The following is an 18833-nucleotide window of genomic DNA, read 5'->3' as shown; positions in this document are numbered from 1 at the left end:
AGAGTACCTTATAGAGCTGCTGGTCCTGACTGACCAACCAACCAACCAACCAACAGAGTGACTTATAGAGCTGCTGCTCCTGACTGACCAACCAAGCGACAGAGTGACTTAAAGAGCCGCTGGTCTTGACTGACCAACCAACCAACCAACAGAGTGACTTATAGAGCTGCTGGTCCTGACTGACCAACCAACCAACAGAGTACCTTATAGAGCTGCTGATCCTGACCAACCAACCAAGCAACAGAGTGACTTATAGAGCTGCTGGTCCTAACCGACCAACCGACAGAGTGACTTATACCTTTTTTACATCAAAAGTCCCACTAGTACACATGTTTTTGTTACCCACGAAAGCAGCAGGAGGTAGCAGCAGCAGCATCGCCTTTTAAACTTTTAGATCGCACTCTCAACCCGCATTTCTCCACCGCTGTGGGCTGTCTCTTCCCCCTCCATTTTCCCTTCTTCTCTCACGGTGCAGTGTCAGGCCACCAGCCAAAACAAAATGGAAACTTCCGGGTAAAAATGTCAAACTAATGTAATTTAAACAAGTAAATAGCCTCAATGATGCACGTTGGAGGAGAAACGGGTGTTTCAACAAACGAAGCAGTAAACATTGTATCAAAATACTACCTACTTACATTCTGGCTGACTTGACGCAGTCTATGCACCTGGGGCTGGGCTGTGTGGGGTGCACTCGTGCATGAGGAGAGACACTTTTTTCTCTCTGCATATTCCGTCAATGTAAAGTAGTTAACTGTTAAGAAAGTCAAATTTCAGCGTGTGGGAATCACTGAATCTCACTGGAAAAGGGGCGGCAACTCAGGTGGAGGAGAAACAGGGTCGCAAAATCACAGGTTGGACCACCGCCAAGATTTATATCGCCAGCCGGAGCAGAGCCGCCGTGTAAAAACCCACCTCACTTGCAGGGTCGCTCTATCGGCTAAACGGCCCAGCTTGGAAACTTTTAGACTGAAGAAAATGCCACTAGTTTGTGGATATTAGTGGGATTTCTCGCCAGTCTAAAAGGGGCTTTATAGAGCTGCTCGTTCTCCTGACCAACCAACTGACAGAGTGACTTATAGAGCTGCTGGTCCTCCTGACCAACCAACTGACAGAGTGACTTATAGAGCTAAAAAAGACCAATTAATAATGGAAGTCCTTTGCATTAGTTGATGTAACTTAAGTCCAGTTTCATCTTTTCACTTCTGACCCCTTCATCACTGTCTGCTTCCAGCGGCGGCAGCAGGCAGCGATGTGATCCAGCCTCCCCCCCTGGCCTATAAGAAGTGGGGTCTGCAGGACATGGACACCATTGTGGATCACAGCAGCGTGGGTGAGAGACAGAGGGACAAAGGGAGAAAGGAAGAGAGAGAGAGAGAGAGAGAGGAGTGGATGGGTAGGCACAGTTGGCAGGAAGTAGATGCGGGTGAGTTTGAGAAGCAGTGGGATAGGTGAGTGGCTGTGGCCAAGAAGACAAACCATATTGTAGGTCATCTAACTCTGACTCACTGACAAAATGTTCTTACTATGCATTATCAGCTCATAACTAGAACAAATCTAGTGTTTGTGGCCCCTTCATCACAGTACAGTGTATCTGCACTGGATTGACTGAACTTGTGTTGGAAAATAGTGCATGAAAAGCATTAAATCTGATCCAAGCTGGACAGAGGAGAGAGGATACACTCTCCCCCCACATCCCTGACCAACCTCTCTCTCCCCCCCCCCCCCCCCCCCTGTGTTAGGCATTATGACACTGTGTGTGTTTGACCAGATGAAGAACGCCTCTATCCTGGGGGGGTTTCATGCTTCGGTCAAGGGCAGCCCCCCCGCCATGAGCCAGTACATCACGGTGGGGGGAGGGCCTTACACAGGCTTCTACTATGCCATAGAGGTAGGTTGAAGCGTGTGTGTGAGAGAGAGAGAGAGAGAGTGATTTTATGACATACATTTGTTCCTGTGTGTTGAGTATAACTGTGTTTTCTCTCTGTCTCCTTAGGGAAGCTCCCAGCCGCTGCTCTCCCACGTGGCCCTGGCTGTGGCCAGCAAACTCACCTCCGCCCTCTTCAGTGCTGCCAGGTGTGTGTGTGTGTGTGTATGTGTAGAAACAATATTATTAACATCATTAACAACAACAACAACTGAATTTGTATAACACATTTCTAAGAAAGTTGTTCACAAAACAAATCATTTAATGTTTTATGGTTTTAGGTTTTAGGCTTTAGGCTTATAAGACAGTCTGTCAACAGTGCCCGAAGACAAAAATGATGTCAAAAAGACAGTTATGTGTCACCTGACAGTGTCTTGCACCTGTCGAAATTTGTGAGGTCGCAGATGTCGTCATTTATTGTCTTACATTTTATTTGTTGGCTGGACCAAGTGTTCTATGGTTGCCATGGAGATGAAAACAGCTGTCTGTCTAGCTTCAGTCGAGCAGGATAAAAGTACTAGTATAGAAGTAATGCTAGTAAAAATATTAATCATAGCTTTGAGGAGAAATTGGCAGCCTACGAGTCGTCACATAGGGATTTCACAGATGCACAAAAAAACAATGAACTGGGAGAAACCGCTGCAGCACTTGGTGCAGACTATAGAGGGTATGCACACCCACTGGAACACGCCCCCTCAATCGGGAATGAGTGTCAAATTCCTCCCTGAGCAGCAGGTGTCAGTTATCTAGGCTGATTACTGCATTCAAGCTCAGTCTTGCTGTGACTCAGTGGGCGTGACCCCACAGTGACTTCTGCCTCTGTGACATCACATGCATACCCTCTATTGGCAGCAAAACAGTGATGAGAGGTCTTCGTGACAACGTTAAGCTTTTTATGCCCATCAATTGACTGTAATGTCAACTTGATTAGCTACCGTAGCTCAGTATGTGTGTGCGTCTGTGTTTGTGTCTGTATTTGAGACAGACTGTGCAGACGTCTCCCGATACGTTGTTTCCGCACAATTGCCTCAGTGTTGTCCGGCACTTGTCTTATAACCATAAAACAGCCGTACTTTAGTGCAGTGGTTCTCAAATGGGGGTCCTTGGCACTTTGCCAGGGGGTCCGTGAAAAGTTTTCAGTTTTTTTTTTTTTTTTATAAAAAAAAAATGCTACATGTTACTTATTCCTTCTCAAACTACTTCCTACATGGTGCTAGTCTATCAAAATATCTTGGCTGTCATTGATTGTGTTGCATAGTGGTTTTCTGTACTGTTGACAATTGTGATATTGTAAGTCGCTTTGGACAAAACAAAAGCGTCTGCTAAATGATGTAATGTAAATGTAATAAAAAAAAAATATATATATATCTTTTGCAAAATCTTCATAGTTCAATGAAAATAGTTTATGCTTTAAATCTAAAATGGTTCATGGATTACATTCTAATAACAAACCTATCAAATTAAAAGTCAAGCACGTTACTGTGGAAACAATTAAGCTTAGCCCAAAATCACAAGTCAGAATGAGGGGGTCCCCGGTATATTTTCTATCTTGTAAGGGGTCCTTGGCTGAAAAACATTTGAGAACCTCTGCTTTAGTGTGTGTGTGTGTGTGTGTTGTGGGGGGGTGGACTTCCCCACCCAGACAGCACTTACTTGTCACTCACCTACAGGAGACACTTGGGTTCTGAATTCTGCTGTATAGAGTACTGCAGGAATGAGTCGGAAGCACGATGGTCGGAAGTAGCAAATCGGCACCATGCTGGTTCGTAAGGGGGAGAGGCAATGGGATTTCAGTATGGGGATTTTGATTAAATGCATAAAATAAGGTCTGTGGTTAACACAAGCTTATGGGAGTGGAAATGTGTGTTCAGCAGGATAATCTTCACAAGGACCACTTTTATGACTTTTAACACATTGACTGCCAGCCGTTTTTTTTTTGCTGTAGGTAGCTTCTGTCAGGCCGTTTTTTGAGGATTCTGGCTCATTTTAAAAGAGCCGAGGATTCTTTTCTGCTTGGAGTTTGTGAACACAAAGTTCAGAAAAGTACTAATAGAATGTGTGCTTTCTCTGTCTAAAAGAGTTAGTTTGTAGAGTTAGTAGTTATGTAGATATTAGCCGTTGAGTACAGCATGGTTTCAGCTGTCTGAGAGTGAAAGCTGAGATAATCGCAGTTTTGTGAAATTCAATCAAACAGGCAGAACAGTCACTTTAACCATTTATTTTTGGCATCAGTGAGAGATCAGACATCCAAACAATATAGTTCCGAACGCCCTCTCCTTCAACTCCTCCCTCCGTGGGCGTGTCTAGTGGCTTTCAGCCTGCGTTTGTCACAAGCGAGTGGTCTGCTGCTGCTGCTGCTGCAGCGAGTTCGAGCAGCCTCCCTCCCTGGCAGCGAGTTTGAGCAGCCTCCCTCCCTGGCAGCGAGTGTGGATAGGTCTCACTCGTCTCTTGGGTTTGAGAGCCCCGATGAAGCCCCGTGCGACTCTAGGCTTATGCAAATTTGCAATCCCCCGTGTGCTGCTGCTGGCGCGGCCCGAGAGCGGCGAGTCTGGTGACTGATGACTGTAAAATCGGCAAGCCATTTCCTTGAGAATGGAGGAAGCAGCCGCGGGAGGCGGCTGCTTTTGGTTGACTTTCTCTCTGTCGGGAGGGCACCATCGCCACCTAGCTGGTCGCTAAAATAGATTATACACATTCAATACTTCCAATATCTCCATAGGAGACGCGGGGGGCATTGATCCACGTAGCACCGTCAAAAAAAAAAAATTGATTTTTTTTTTGACGTATTAATACGTCAATGGCAGTGAACCGCTGGATTTTTTTTGACGTATATATACGTCAGTGGCAGTCAACGTGTTAAAGAAGTGTAAATGCGAAACGCGATTTTCAGAAAACGTTTCAAAAGTCATAAAAGTAGTCCTCGTTTGTGAAGATTAACCTGCTGAGTAGAAATTTCCACTCCCATAAGCTTGTGTTAACCACAGACCTTATTTCATGCATTTAATAGAAATTCCTATATAAAAATCCCATTGGCGAATCCCTTACGAACCAGCATGGCGGCGATTTCTAAGTAAGCCTACAAGAATACATCATCTCTGCGGTACTCTATTGATCATCCACTACCACCGAAACATCAGCGGCCAGACAATAGACCCTTCTCACGGGGGCCATTTTGTGTCGAGAAGCCAGGGTAAACACAGGTGCAAGCAAAACACTAATGAGGGTTTCCAAATCCCAATCATGGAAGTTGGAAACCCTCATTAGTGTTTTGCTTGCACCTGTGTTTACCCTGGCTTCTCGACACAAAATGGCCCCCGTGAGAAGGGTCTATTGATACTCTGAACGATAGGCCGCTCTCCCCTCTCTGCCCTCCTTACAAGGAGTTTGTGCTTCCTTCCTCCTCTGACACACTTTTCATTCTCTCCTGCCGTGCCTCCCCCTCCTCCCCCTCCTCCCACTCACTCTTGCAGTCTCTCCTTATTACTTTTTGGGGCCGGTTGTGCATGCACAGCCAGGACCCCTACATTCGACTCTGTCGCCGATTTGCATATTTGAGCACCGATTCAGGTTCTAAATGTCTTTCCACACTCCCAGCATGCATTTCGGCATAAGCAGAGGCACAGAAGCAGAGAAGACGCCATAAGCTCCGGAAAGTTTTTTACAATTTAAAGTTTTATTTCATCACTAAATTAATTTCTGATGACTTTTGATGCCTACAAGCAGGGTAGTAGGTTTCAATAAGTGCCACTTTACGAACATTTATGGCGAAAAATGGCAAAAAGTTCCAGAGCACAATTGGCTGCATCTACATCAGCTGTGTTGCTGCGCGCATAGCGTACTGACGGTCATCTGTCTATCTGTCTGCACGCGCGCACACACACACACACACACACACACACACACAGCGCCGCAGCAGGCAGAGGAGAGGTTTCTACACACCGCCGACGAGACTAATCTCTGCTCTGCCACTTCGAGTGCACAGCGCTTCTGTCTCCCTCCCACCGTGTGCTGTGTTCGCTCTCTCTCTCTCTCTCTCTCTCTCTCTCTCTCTCTCTCTCTCTCTCTCTCTCTCTCTCTCTCTCTCTCTCTCTCTCTCTCTCTCTCTAGTCCAGAGAGAGAGAGAGAGAGAGAGCTCTGTGTCACTTCCTGAAAGTCTTCGCTCTTAAATTTTTATATACTTGGCCAATACCTATCTATCATACAAACAAAGCAAGCTGCCAAACGGTAATGTCTTCATTTAATTAATGTAGAACGCAAAACATCGTTGTTTTCATGTGTGTAAGCTATGGATGCATGTTGTGTGATTGGAAACTGTGTGCACTGTGTACAGTTTGCATAGACTGAAGGTGCGTACTTGTGCGTACATAATGTATGTTTTCTAAAGGTGTACTAACTCACTGTAAAACATGGAATGTACAATTTGTCAGAAATAGATTAAAAAAGAATTAGGCCTAATTATTAAAATCTAAAGTAACCGTAGTTATTGTAGAACCTAAATGGTTTCATAATTGGGAAAATAGGTCCAGATAAATAATTCTGTTTTGGATTGCGGTGCGTGGGACCCTTACATCATGTCACAGCTTGCTTTTCAGTTTGAGTGTGGAAGAGGCTGTCTGACAGAAAGAAAAAGCAAAAATAATAATTGGGGAAAAAATAAAACGGAATTTAGAAATAAATCTAAAGGATCTCATTGCTGTGTTTTGTCTGTGTATAAATAGTTGGTGGTACAGGACATCGCCATGCAGTGCAGAAATGGAAATTTTACCATGCACCGGCCCTATGCCAGGTTTCGACCTGGCCTTGTTTATACTCTTGTCTCGCTGAATCCTCTTTTATATTGACACATCTCTCTCTCTCTCTCTCTCTCTCTCTCTCTCTCCACCCTTTAGTGGGTGGCTGGGATGGAAGAACAAGAATGAAGATGAGCCTGCTCAGAAACAGAAGCCCAAGGTGGAGCCGGCCACACCCTTGGCAGTCAGGTAGCCAATCACAATCTTAAAAAAAAAAAGCATCATCTTTAGTGCTCCGTTCGTATTTGCACTATGAAAAAAACGTAAACATGCTCAATCGTAACTCTTAGCACCCATTATCGTTTTTAATCAATACTTAAGTAGGGGAGGGTGGTATGGATCGGTCTCCTTCCACTTGTTTGTTCCTTTGGGTCATCACACCTGGATTTTGGGTCATCACACCTGGATTTATTTAATTATCCTGATTGGTCCAAGTAAGGCACTACAATTAGATCAAAACAAGCAGACATATTTTCCACTGCTTAGCGCAGAGGACTGAATCATTCTTGGAAGACGCTGTATTGACTGTCACCTTGTGAATCACTGTCAGTGTCCTCAATAACATGCTGGCCCTTCTTCTTCATCCTGACCTCTCCTCCAGATTTGGTCTTCCAGACTCTCGTCGTCATGGCGAGTCCATCTGTCTGTCCCCCTGCAACACGCTTGCCGGAGTGACAGATGACTTTGGCCGGGTCACACTGCTGGACTTGGCCAGAGGCATCGCCATCCGCATGTGGAAGGGTGAGGAGAAACGAGAGAGAATACAAGAAGCACTATGATGTAGGGGTGTCACGGTACACAAAAGTCACGGTTCGGTACGTACCTCGGTTTTGGGGTCACGGTTCGGTACGAATACGGCACGGTACGAAAACGGGGAAAAAAAGCAACAAATCCCAAATTCTGTTTTTTTCCCTTTGAATATGTCTGAATTCTGCTTTTTACGCTATTTTTACCATCAGAAATAGTGTCTAATATGTGGGAATGAATAAATGTCCACTATTTAATAAGATCTAGGCAATCCACACAAAAAGGTTTTACTCTAGAGCAGTGATTTTCAAAGTGTGGGGTGCGCCTCCCTCTCAGATGTCTGTATTCCAGCTGTTTGACAGGGCAAAGGCATTTCCCCCCACTTTAAATCTTTATTGTACACAAGTGTGTAAACAGTGCGCATGTGTGGAGTAGCCTAATACTCCCACCAACCCCTCCCCCTGTTGTATTTGTTTTATGTAGCATTTGCGTTTGATGTAAGCACTAATTTGGAATCCTATCTAAAAGTGGCCACTAGGCGGCAGTATTTCTTTAGTCAACGTCAAAATACCTACATGTTAACACATTCACTGCCAGCCGTTTTTCAATACTGTAGTTAGCTTCTGCCAAGGTTTTTTTTTGAGGATTCTGGCTCATCTTTCAAGAGCCGAGGATTCGTTTCTGTTAGGATTTTGTGAACACACAATATCTCAAAAGAACTAATAGAATGTGTGCTTTCTCTGTCTAAAAGAGTTAGTTTGTAGAGTTAGTAGTTATGTAAGCATTAGCAGTTGAATACAGCATGGTTTCAGCGTCTGAAAATTTATTCTGAGATAAACGGCTTTTTGTGAAATTCGATAGAACAGTCACTTTAACCATTCATTTTTGGCATCAGTAAGACGTCAGACATCTAAACAATAGTTTTGAACAGTCATTTCCTCCATAACAGCAGGAAACACCCCTCTCCTTCAAACTCCTCCCTCCGTGTGTGTTCTTCTTGGCTGCAGCGGGCGTGTCACAACTCACAAGCTCGTTTCTGTTGCTGCTGTAACCTCGCGTCACCAGGCTCACTGCTTTGCTGCTACTGTGCCTGTCTGCTGGCGGCCGCTGTGCAAGTCTGGATGGGCTGCTCGTTTCTTGGAGTTTCGGTTGAGAGCTTTGATGAAGCTTTTGCGATTCTGGTCATATTTATGCTGCGTGTTTCAAAGTGTGTTCCACCCGTAATCTATTATGCAAATTTGCAATCCCGCACCGCCAGCAATCAGCGCGAAAACGAAAGCGTTTTCGCCAATCCATTTTCATGAGAATGGCTTCCTCACACTGCTTTTTGCTTGCCTTCCTCTAGTCAGGAGAGCACTGTCGCCACTTAGTGGGTCGGTGGAATGGGTTGTACACGTTCGGTGGCTCCAATATTTATATAAGAGATGTAAAAGGGTTAGATGCACATCCCACGGTCAAAAAAAAGAAATTCATTTTTTTTACGTCTCAACTCGTCATTGGCAGTCAACCGTTGGATTTTTTTTGACGAGTCAACTCGCCATTGGCAGTGAACGTGTTAAGTAGAAGAAGAATAAAACGGCAGAAGAAGAAAAACTTCTAAACCCTGTTGAAAGATACCCCCACTGTCTGACAGACAACGGGGTGGGTTTCACTTTCCCAGTAAGTACGGGAAAGAACCCTGTCAGCGCCTTAACGTTATTGGATGTGAGTTTTGTTTAGCATAATATGATTACGTTCGGTCATCTAATGGATTATTGGAACATGACAAGGAGTCATCCCCTCTTCCTTGCTTGTCTGCATCCGCAGATGTCTGGTTGAGTCTGCTTGACCGCATCACTCATCCCACGCGATGTAAGTTGCTTGTTTACAAGTTAACAGCTTTGTCAGTGTCAGTGTTATGTAACGTTTAGCCGCAACGCGCAACTATAAAGGACTTTGTCGCGGCTACGTAACGTTACATTGGCAAGCTTACCTCGTTGGCTTGATGTTGACAGAATTTGCAAAACAGCTTATCGCCACAAAACGTCCCATTCTGTGAACGCGGATTTCTATGGCCCTTGTGTTGTTTTGGTGTGTCTTCTTCTGTGGCATTTAATTCAATTCAATTCAATGCCGTTCAAACAGCGTTTAGGTGCTTCTGGATTTGACGTATTCGTCGTGTCGTTTCACATACCGTGAAACGACGTACCGTGAGGCTCATACCGTAAACTCACGGGACGAATACATGTACCGTGACACCCCTACTATGATGGAATGAGACAGATGATCTATCTAGGGATCTGTGTGTATAGAATTGGATGAGTGGTATGCATTAAATATAGAATATTTATAATAAATATTAAAGTAGTTTGTCTGTCTGAACCCCAGGTTACCGTGACGCCCAGCTGGGTTGGGTGCAGGTCCCAGAGGGGCGAGGTGATCGAGAGTCCTCCCCCTCTGCTCCACTCCCCCGACGCCATGCCCAGTTCCTGGTTATCTACGCCCCCCGCAGGGGAATCCTGGAGGTGTGGGGCACGCAGCAGGGGCCCCGAGTTGGAGCCTTTACTGTGGGAAAACAATGCAGGTATACACACACATAAGGCAGGTAGAACACATACACACTTACCCGTTACCTTTTTATCTCTTCATCTCTATGTATGTATGTGTGCAACTGCACATGATTGCAGACTGCTGTATGCCGGCTACCGTCTGATGGGGGTGAACAGTGTGACTAGTCAGGGCTGGCAGCTCCACACCCAGCAGGTGTGTCTGCTGGATCCCACCACCGGAGCACTGAGGACGGTGACCGTGCCCTTCCACCTCGCCCTCAGGTTGGTACACGCACATACAGTAAATCCCACTTGATCAAACAGATCAGCTGTTTGTTGTGTGTGTTTTTTTTACACGTTAAATCAGTGTTTAACATAGAATTCTTTGCAGATGTGGGATGGGGACTGTTGGAGAAAAATATAAGTTCCATGCCATTTCCTAATCAATAAGCTATAAGCTATAATTGCATACACATAATTAATGCTATGAGTCATTAGTCATAAGACATCTCACAAATGCATATTTGCACTATGCAGAGACACATAACTAGCTTATCAAGCAGGAGATTTCTCCCCTTTGCTCTGGCCTTCAGAAACTCAGCATGACAATGGCCATGAGACAGGAACACTTGCTGATACAGACAGGAGCCCTGTAAGCTCCAAGTCAGGCCAGACTGCACGACGCACACACATTTCCAAAGTTCATCCCCCCTCCTCTCTGCCTTTCCTCTTCCTTTGCCTATAAAGCGTATGTCAAATTGTGACATCGCCGCTGAATATTTGACTCTGTATAACGTATCAGAATGTGTACATTGAGATTCAGCCCTCTGACAATACATATTGACAGAGAATGTTATGGTAATAAATATTATTTCATAAGACATCTTCCTGGACTCCTGGCTTCAAGTTCATTTGGTTAATATTGTTATATATACATTTAGCGGATGTAGAGTGGTTAAAATTCCATTCTCTATCAGGGACAATTTGTTTTCTGAGACTCAGGGTGCTTTCTCACTGGGAACGATTGCTTTCATTCCGTTTCGATTGCACCCCCTCCCCTTTTCCCCCGCTGGTCAGCTTTCACATTACAACATTTCTTCCATTCTCAAGAACGGAATGGAACACTTGCGTCATCAACTACACCTGGAGTGTATCCTCGCCCATGTGTTTGTGTGTGTGTGTCTACGTGTTTCGGTACGGTTGGCATTCATATTTGCAAGTGTTCCATCCCTGGGCACGCCCAAGCATTCCCCAGACCACCTTTTCAAGTGGACTCTGTCACGGTTCACTGTTCCGTGTCCGAGCACGGAACGCAACGTTCACACTCATGAAACAAATCGCACCTGGGGTCAATTTGGGGACTGGTGTGCTCAGTTCCGCTCCTGGGTCCCCAGTGAGAAACCACCCTCAGACTTGCCTATGAACCCATTCAGTTTGTTTAGGTGTTTAGGTGTTGCAGTATTACAGAGAGTGTTATACGGCAGGGGAGTACTCTCTGTATCCCTCTTCTATATGTCTTCTCTATTCTAGTGACAAGAAGAGCGAGCGAGCCAAAGACATGCACTTGCTGAAGAGACTGACCACCATCCTACGGAGCAGAGAGGTGGAGCCCGGTGAGAGAGAGGAGAGTGGGGGCTACACAGAGCTATAGATCTGCATAAGGAAAGCTTTGAATTTTGTTTTATAATCTGTCTGTTGACTCATCTCTTCTTCTCAGACATCTTGGAGAGCGAAGCCAAGAGTGTGCTGCTGGACATCAAACACCCTGCCATTAAGAAGCAGGTGAAGCCACCATCAACACAAATGGCCACACACAAATAAAGGGGTACAATACCCAAAAGCGTACCATTCAAATTCCTAACTCCATGCTTTGTGTTTAGGCTTTGGAGTCTCTGCTGGCCAATAAGAATGCTCCCGTCTCATGTCTGACCAACATCACACGCGCCTTACATGACAGTCTGAGGGAACAAGGTAGAGTATAACACAGAAACGAGTGTATTTCAGTAGTGTGTACTTCAAAGGTCGGCTGACGGTTAACGTCTGTCGGCCTAGTTTTTGGGGTGTATCCTGCACCGTTGGCACTTGTCGGTCTTGTCGGCAGCTTTTCTGGCCGATTCAGCGTGTTGAATCAGTGTCCGGCCATCGGTGAGAGAAATCACTCTGATTGGCTGGTCAGCAGCTTAAGTGAATCAGTGCACAAGAAGAGAGGGCACACACAAAACGTTCTTCTCATTTTTCAACTTCATCTCATCTGATAATTCCAAACACAAATATTTTAACGATGACGTGGCCTTCAGGAAAGCCCCTTGAGCCTGTTGCTGTATGACATTCTCCATTTAGTGCGGTTTCTCCTTATTTTTCCACCTCTTCCTTTCTTCTTCCACAAGCAAAAGACAAAGGTCTGACAACGCCAGTTTAATCACATATTCTCGATTAGAAGTAGCTATATTATGAAAGTGGTGAGCAAGAGTGGTATGAAAATGGTAGGCAAACACTGCTTTGTTGCCTCATAACAACAACGTTTGTATATCCACATGTCCTAGGTCTCATACAGGCACAGATCGTACTGTATGTGCTAGTTGACCGTCAGCTGTAGTCTTTGCGGTGTGTTCGAGTGCAACTTTTTGCCCCCGACCATTGGCTGTATATATTATCTGGATGATATGAGCGTGACGTCACCCATTGGGTTTTGATACCACAAGATGAGGCTTGAATCTCCAGCTTCCTGGTAATGTTTGGTTGGATAAATGGATTTTTGTACTGCGGAAGCAGGGGGAGAGGGGGCGGGGGAGTTGTGACGTTGACGGTGGGTCTGACCACGTGACTGTCCGCCTGGCTTGTGTTCTTCTTCTTGTGTTCTGTACATCCATGGTGTGAGCCTCCAGCCTGTTAGCTGCTGATAGCCTCCACAAAGTAAATCGAATTTCGAAATATGCGTTATTTTTTATGGCCTCACAACGAGAGCAATACAGTTACATGTGTCTACTAACATTATTAAAACATCATTAAGATAACGTTTCTGATAGTTGGCTAATTTACTACATGCTAATTTGCTTACATGCATAGAGACATAGAGAAGTTTTTAAGGCCGTTTTTCCATTCACTTGCATGTGCCAATTTTGGTGGTGCAGTACACACGATCCCCCCCACTGGCCATTCGAAAGAATGCAATTTCCACATTAGCTTCAAAAAGAGGGAGGCAGAATTGCTGACAGGCGCTGACACAGACGTGAGGCGACACAACAGTCGGCCTTTGTTGCTGCTAGTTCTTTGACGTCGGTTTGGTGTGTCTGCGCTTTAACGAGGGCTTTGATGCATCAAGAAAGACATTCTATACTGAGTATGACAGGAATATTTGCTACTTCTTTTGGCTGCTGTGCTGTGGTTTTGATCCCTTGCACTCTTTACTAGTGGTGGCTAGGGGTGTCAAAATGTATTGTTTAATCGATGCATCATGATGCGGACGTGTGAATCAAAGTTTCACAGCCCTGCTGGTGGCTTGTAATGTTGGAATTGAACTTGAATTGATTGTTTAGTTACATGTCATTCTCCATGTGGCTGCGTGTGTTTTCCATTGTAGACCCCGAGGCGGTGGATGAAGCGTTGCTCCAGCTCTGCTCCTCGCAGCTCAAACTGCTTCAGCTCTACACAGACATCCAGCAGCTGCACTCTGACGCACACACTGACACCTGCTCTGAAGCTGTGAGTCATACACACACACACGCACGCACGCACGCACGCACACACACACACACACACACACACACACACACACACACACACACACACACACACACACACACACACACACACACACACACACACACACACACTGGGTGAATGTACCTACTGACTGTAAAGCGCTTTGGATTAAAGCGCTATATAAATGCAGGCCATTTTACCATTTACACACACACACACACACACACACACACACACACACACACACACACACACACACACACAGCTGCAGTCTGCTGTATCACATGCTCTGAATCTGAGAGGCAGACACACATACACACACCCATGTGGTATTTGGTTGTTGCTTTTATCCCAAGTGTGGTCACAGTGGGAATATACACATGCATGCACACATTGAACTTGTAAGCATGACATAGACAAAATATTTACAAACTGAATTGAAATCTAGTTTAGAGGTATATGTTTTTGTCTATTATGTGTGTTTTTATTGTTTATTGATTTACTGTCCACGACTCTGTAAATGTTTAGCCTGGCATCTATTGCATGCTCAGCTCATTGTTCATCATTGATTGTGTTTAGTTAGATCTAGCTAGACACATTCTCTTTGTAGTCCTTTGAGAGGACTTGAAAGGGATATATAAATAAACTTGACTTGACTTGATTATACTCTAATGTATGTACCAATAATGTCTGTTATTTTTTTATCTCCATGAACGGTATCATTATCCTCCATAATTATGCCTCTTGCCGGGCGAGAGAGGCATTATGTTTTCTGGTTGTACGTCCGTCCACTTGGACTCAAGGATGAACCGATTCGATTTTGGTGGTCAAAGGTCAAAGTTCAAGGTCTCTATGACCTCACAACCGCCATTTTCATGGTTGTTAACGCGATATCTCAGGAACGCCTTGACAGAATTTCTTCACATTTAGCTCAAACATCAACTTGGACTGGATGTGGGTGTTTTTTGGGTAGGACCATTTTTCATGTTGAAAACGATTATCCGGGTTGTTGAGGTACTCCCAAACATTGCCTTAAGTGCCATAAGTGTGAATGGCCACACCACTGTGCTGTGCTGTGCACCACTGTGCTGTGCTGTGCACCACTGTGCTGTGCTGTACTGTGCTGTACTGTGCTGTACTGTACTGTGCTGTGCACCACTGTGCTGTGCTGTACTGTACTGTGCTGTACTGTGCTGTACTGTGCTGTACTGTGCTGTGCTGTGCTGTGCTGTACTGTACTGTGCTGTACTGTGCTGTGCTGTGCTGTACTGTGCTGTACTGTGCTGTGCTGTGCTGTGCTGTACTGTACTGTGCTGTGCTGTACTGTACTGTGCTGTACTGTACTGTACTGTGCTGTGCTGTACTGTGCTGTGCTGTGCTGTACTGTGCTGTGCTGTGCTGTGCTGTGCTGTGCTGTGCTTTGCTGTACTGTGCTGTGCTGTACTGTACTGTGCTGTGCTTTGCTGTACTGTGCTGTACTGTACTGTGCTGTACTGTACTGTACTGTACTGTACTGTGCTGTGCTGTACTGTGCTGTACTGTGCACCACTGTGCTGTGGGCTGCAAGTTCTTTGTGCTTGTATGAGTCTGGACAGACATGGATGTAGACTACTGACTTGGATGATGGAGGGCGAGGCATACAACCACGATGCACATTTCTAGTCTCATGATGAGCCTTCTCTCTCTGCTTGTCTTCCACCTTGTCCTTCCTTTACCCTAGTTGGACTCCCTCGTAGGCATAGAGGAGGAGCTGTCCCGCATGGGCCCCACCCTGCAACGCTACGCCGAGCTCACTTCGAGGCCCAGCGTCTCCTTCGCCCAGGACTCGCCCGCCTCGCCCCTGCCCGCCCGCGCCTTACTCTCCCAGCTGGAGTGCACCGAGGACGGGGAGGTGAAGGTGGTCCGTGGGACCGACACTGAGTGGAACCAACTAGGTAATGCCAACATGAACACAGATATATGCACCAACGTGTTGACACTGATATGGCACCTTTGGCTATATAATGGTTAAATGGAATTAATATGCTGAGGTTCTGTAACTTCATTTTCATTTTCACCCCCACACACCCTAATAATTGGATACTTTCCCATGACACAAATGAAAGATACTCACCCTGCATTTATTTTTCTCCCAAATGGTAATGTGGTACTAATGTAGTGATGTTAAAATCCTACACACCTCCTACTCCTACACGACCTCTTAGCTCAGATACAATCAAAATGACACCTGTAATGCCATGTAACATTTCCTATTTACCGTAATGCCTATTTTCCTATTTAACTTGGAATGTAGATTCATAATTATTTCCTACTTAACACTCCTCCTCTCCGTGTATATATTGTGTATATTGGACTGCACTGGCAATGTTGTGATTTTGTCTTTTAGATATTTTCCTTTTATCTCTGAATATTGATATGAACGCTACGCTGCGTAAGACAAATTCCTCATATGTAATCTTGCATATTGTATCAATAAAAGTGATTCTGCTTCTGATCACATGACTCACACACACTCACAGATGAAGAACTGTTACCAGATTGGAGCGTAGGAGGCTGATGCTGTGCACTTGTGTGTCCTGTACAGGGAGCTTCCTGTTCTGGGGCTGTCTGTCCGGAGAAAGCCCGCTCCACCGGGTGTGTGACACACTACAGCAAACTGGCATCAGACCACAGCAACTCCTGGTGAGATGGAGGCAGGGATGGATGGATAGAGGAGGAAGAGGATATTAAGATTAATTTCTGCAGAGGTTTTCAAAGTTTGAGACTGTGGGCCTCCCCCAGACAATGCTTGGAAAAAGGTGCCCCCCTCGCTCAATTCCTGGATGCCTATCGGATCATGATTATGTTATTTGATCCCATAGACACTCAACAATTGAGCCAAGATAGCCTGATATTGCTGTTTGACTTACTTCAGACTATAAGAAATACATAAAAAAGGTCTTTCTGAAGACATTTATTAGTTTCTGAGTCTGGGAAAGTGGGAAAAACCGTAAAATTACGATCTGAACTATCTCTTTAACCAAATCACACACATTTAGGCTATTCTGTTATCTCCTTTTGATAACTAATGTGATATTTTTTCACTTCATTCACTGAGCCTCCCCTGAAAGGCCCGCCCCCCACTTTGAAAACCTCTGCTTTAATTGCTTTCAAAAGAGTGGAGAATGGAGGTCTTGAGGAATAAAGCTGTGTTCACACGAGATATTTATTTTTCTCCCTGTCGCTCGATTCAACCCTTTGGAATCGCTCTCTCGCTGTGTTTAAATCGCTCGTCAACGGGCACAATTCTCAATACTAGTTTGGACCGGGGGGAGCTGAAAAATGTCGGGAGGAAGAAGTTCCGAGAACGGTGTACACTCACAGCATGGAGCCAAGTCTCTGTCAGGAACATAACATCCAGTTCAGGGGAAGTGAAGAAGTCATTCAGTAGGAAGGTTTTGTTTGCTAGTGACCTAGCATTTAGCAGGGCCAAGCGAAGAGTTTGCTCCACGGCTAGCCGGACGATTTTAGTTTCACGCACCGGTGTTTACTGCAGCCACTTCCGGGGTTACGGCAGCCACTCAGCGTTGAGCAGCAAGCGACTGTTGCCAGCAAACTTTTGCTCAAGTTGGGATATTTCATCTCGGGCGACGAGGGAATTTTTGCCCTATCGCTCTGTCGCTGTCGCTGGGACGCCCAGTGATTTTTCTCCCGGGCGAATATACGCTCAATCGCTCGTTTGCATTGACTTTGTATGTAAACTCGATGCCAGCGAAAAACTTTAATAGGTCGGTGTGAACGCACCTTAAGAGAAATTAGATTATTGAGAAATTATGTCAACTAAGCAGAGGATAACAATATTACCGGTATATATATTTTTTTATTTAAACCAGTATGAATAGTACCCTTATAAAAATTACTATCGAATAACATACCGCATACCACTTACTGATACGAATCATTCATTTACTCTCGCTCCGAGGGACAGCGCCTTTAGTCAATACGTGCGTAATTATGAACAGACCTCGGTGTCATTCAAACCTCTCTACAATCCGTAATTCCAAACAGATTTCTGTCATTAACATGTCTCTGCAATCAGCAAAGTCCCACCATCAATTCCCCATGCATCACCAGTCAATCAAAGGCCACCCCCCGAAATGCAAGTGTCGGCTCCCTACGGCTCAGAACTCTGTCTCTCTCCTGTATGTAATATGAATATGTAATATGAACAGCAGAGGAGAACAGAACTCTGTCTCTCCTGTATGTAATATGAACAGCAGAGGAGAACAGAACTCTGTCTCTCTCTCCTGTACAGTATGTAATATGAACAGCAGAGGAGAACAGAACTCTGTCTCTCCTGTATGTAATATGAACAGCAGAGGAGAACAGAACTCTGTCTCTCCTGTATGTAATATGAACAGCAGAGGAGAACAGAACTCTGTCTCTCTCTCCTGTATGTAATATGAACAGCAGAGGAGAACAGAACTCTGTCTCTCCTGTATGTAATATGAACAGCAGAGGAGAACAGAACTCTGTCTCTCCTGTATGTAATATGAACAGCAGAGGAGAACAGAACTCTGTCTCTCCTGTATGTAATATGAACAGCAGAGGAGAACAGAACTCTGTCTCTCTCTCCTGTATGTAATATGAACAGCAGAGGAGAACAGAACTCTGTCTCACTCTCCTGTATGTAATATGAACAGCAGAGGAGAACAGAACTCTGTCAGAACTCTGTCTCTCTCTCCTGTATGTAATATGAACAGCAGAGGAGAACAGAACTCTGTCTCTCTCTCCTGTATGTAATATGAACAGCAGAGGAGAACAGAACTCTGTCTCTCTCTCCTGTATGTAATATGAACAGCAGAGGAGAACAGAACTCTGTCTCTCTCTCCTGTATGTAATATGAACAGCAGAGGAGAACAGAACTCTGTCAGAACTCTGTCTCTCTCTCCTGTATGTAATATGAACAGCAGAGGAGAACAGAACTCTGTCTCTCCTGTATGTAATATGAACAGCAGAGGAGAACAGAACTCTGTCTCTCCTGTATGTAATATGAACAGCAGAGGAGAACAGAACTCTGTCTCTCTCTCCTGTATGTAATATGAACAGCAGAGGAGAACAGAACTCTGTCAGAACTCTGTCTCTCTCTCCTGTATGTAATAT

At 45.0% G+C, this 18833-nt stretch overlaps 1 protein-coding gene across 2 annotated transcripts in view; it reads left to right on the top strand.

The window, feature by feature from the left end:
• Positions 1-18833, top strand: part of rab3gap2 (RAB3 GTPase activating protein subunit 2 (non-catalytic)) — a 42614-nt gene that overhangs the window by 10199 nt on the left and 13582 nt on the right. For both annotated transcript variants that reach the window (XM_083632897.1, XM_083632896.1), the window contains exons 9-21: positions 1232-1330; positions 1740-1888; positions 1994-2073; positions 6814-6903; positions 7316-7455; positions 9829-10024; positions 10128-10271; positions 11520-11602; positions 11707-11771; positions 11870-11960; positions 13570-13691; positions 15412-15625; positions 16276-16373. In XM_083632897.1, coding sequence (XP_083489023.1) covers positions 1232-1330; positions 1740-1888; positions 1994-2073; positions 6814-6903; positions 7316-7455; positions 9829-10024; positions 10128-10271; positions 11520-11602; positions 11707-11771; positions 11870-11960; positions 13570-13691; positions 15412-15625; positions 16276-16373 — 1571 coding nt within the window. The remainder of the gene's footprint in view (positions 1-1231; positions 1331-1739; positions 1889-1993; positions 2074-6813; positions 6904-7315; positions 7456-9828; positions 10025-10127; positions 10272-11519; positions 11603-11706; positions 11772-11869; positions 11961-13569; positions 13692-15411; positions 15626-16275; positions 16374-18833) is intronic.

Source organism: Poromitra crassiceps (assembly GCF_964638095.1).
Source record: "Poromitra crassiceps genome assembly, chromosome: 3".
NCBI lineage: Eukaryota > Metazoa > Chordata > Actinopteri > Beryciformes > Melamphaidae > Poromitra > Poromitra crassiceps.
Note: the sequence above shows the minus strand (reverse complement) of the source record. Positions and strands in the feature narration are given on the sequence as shown.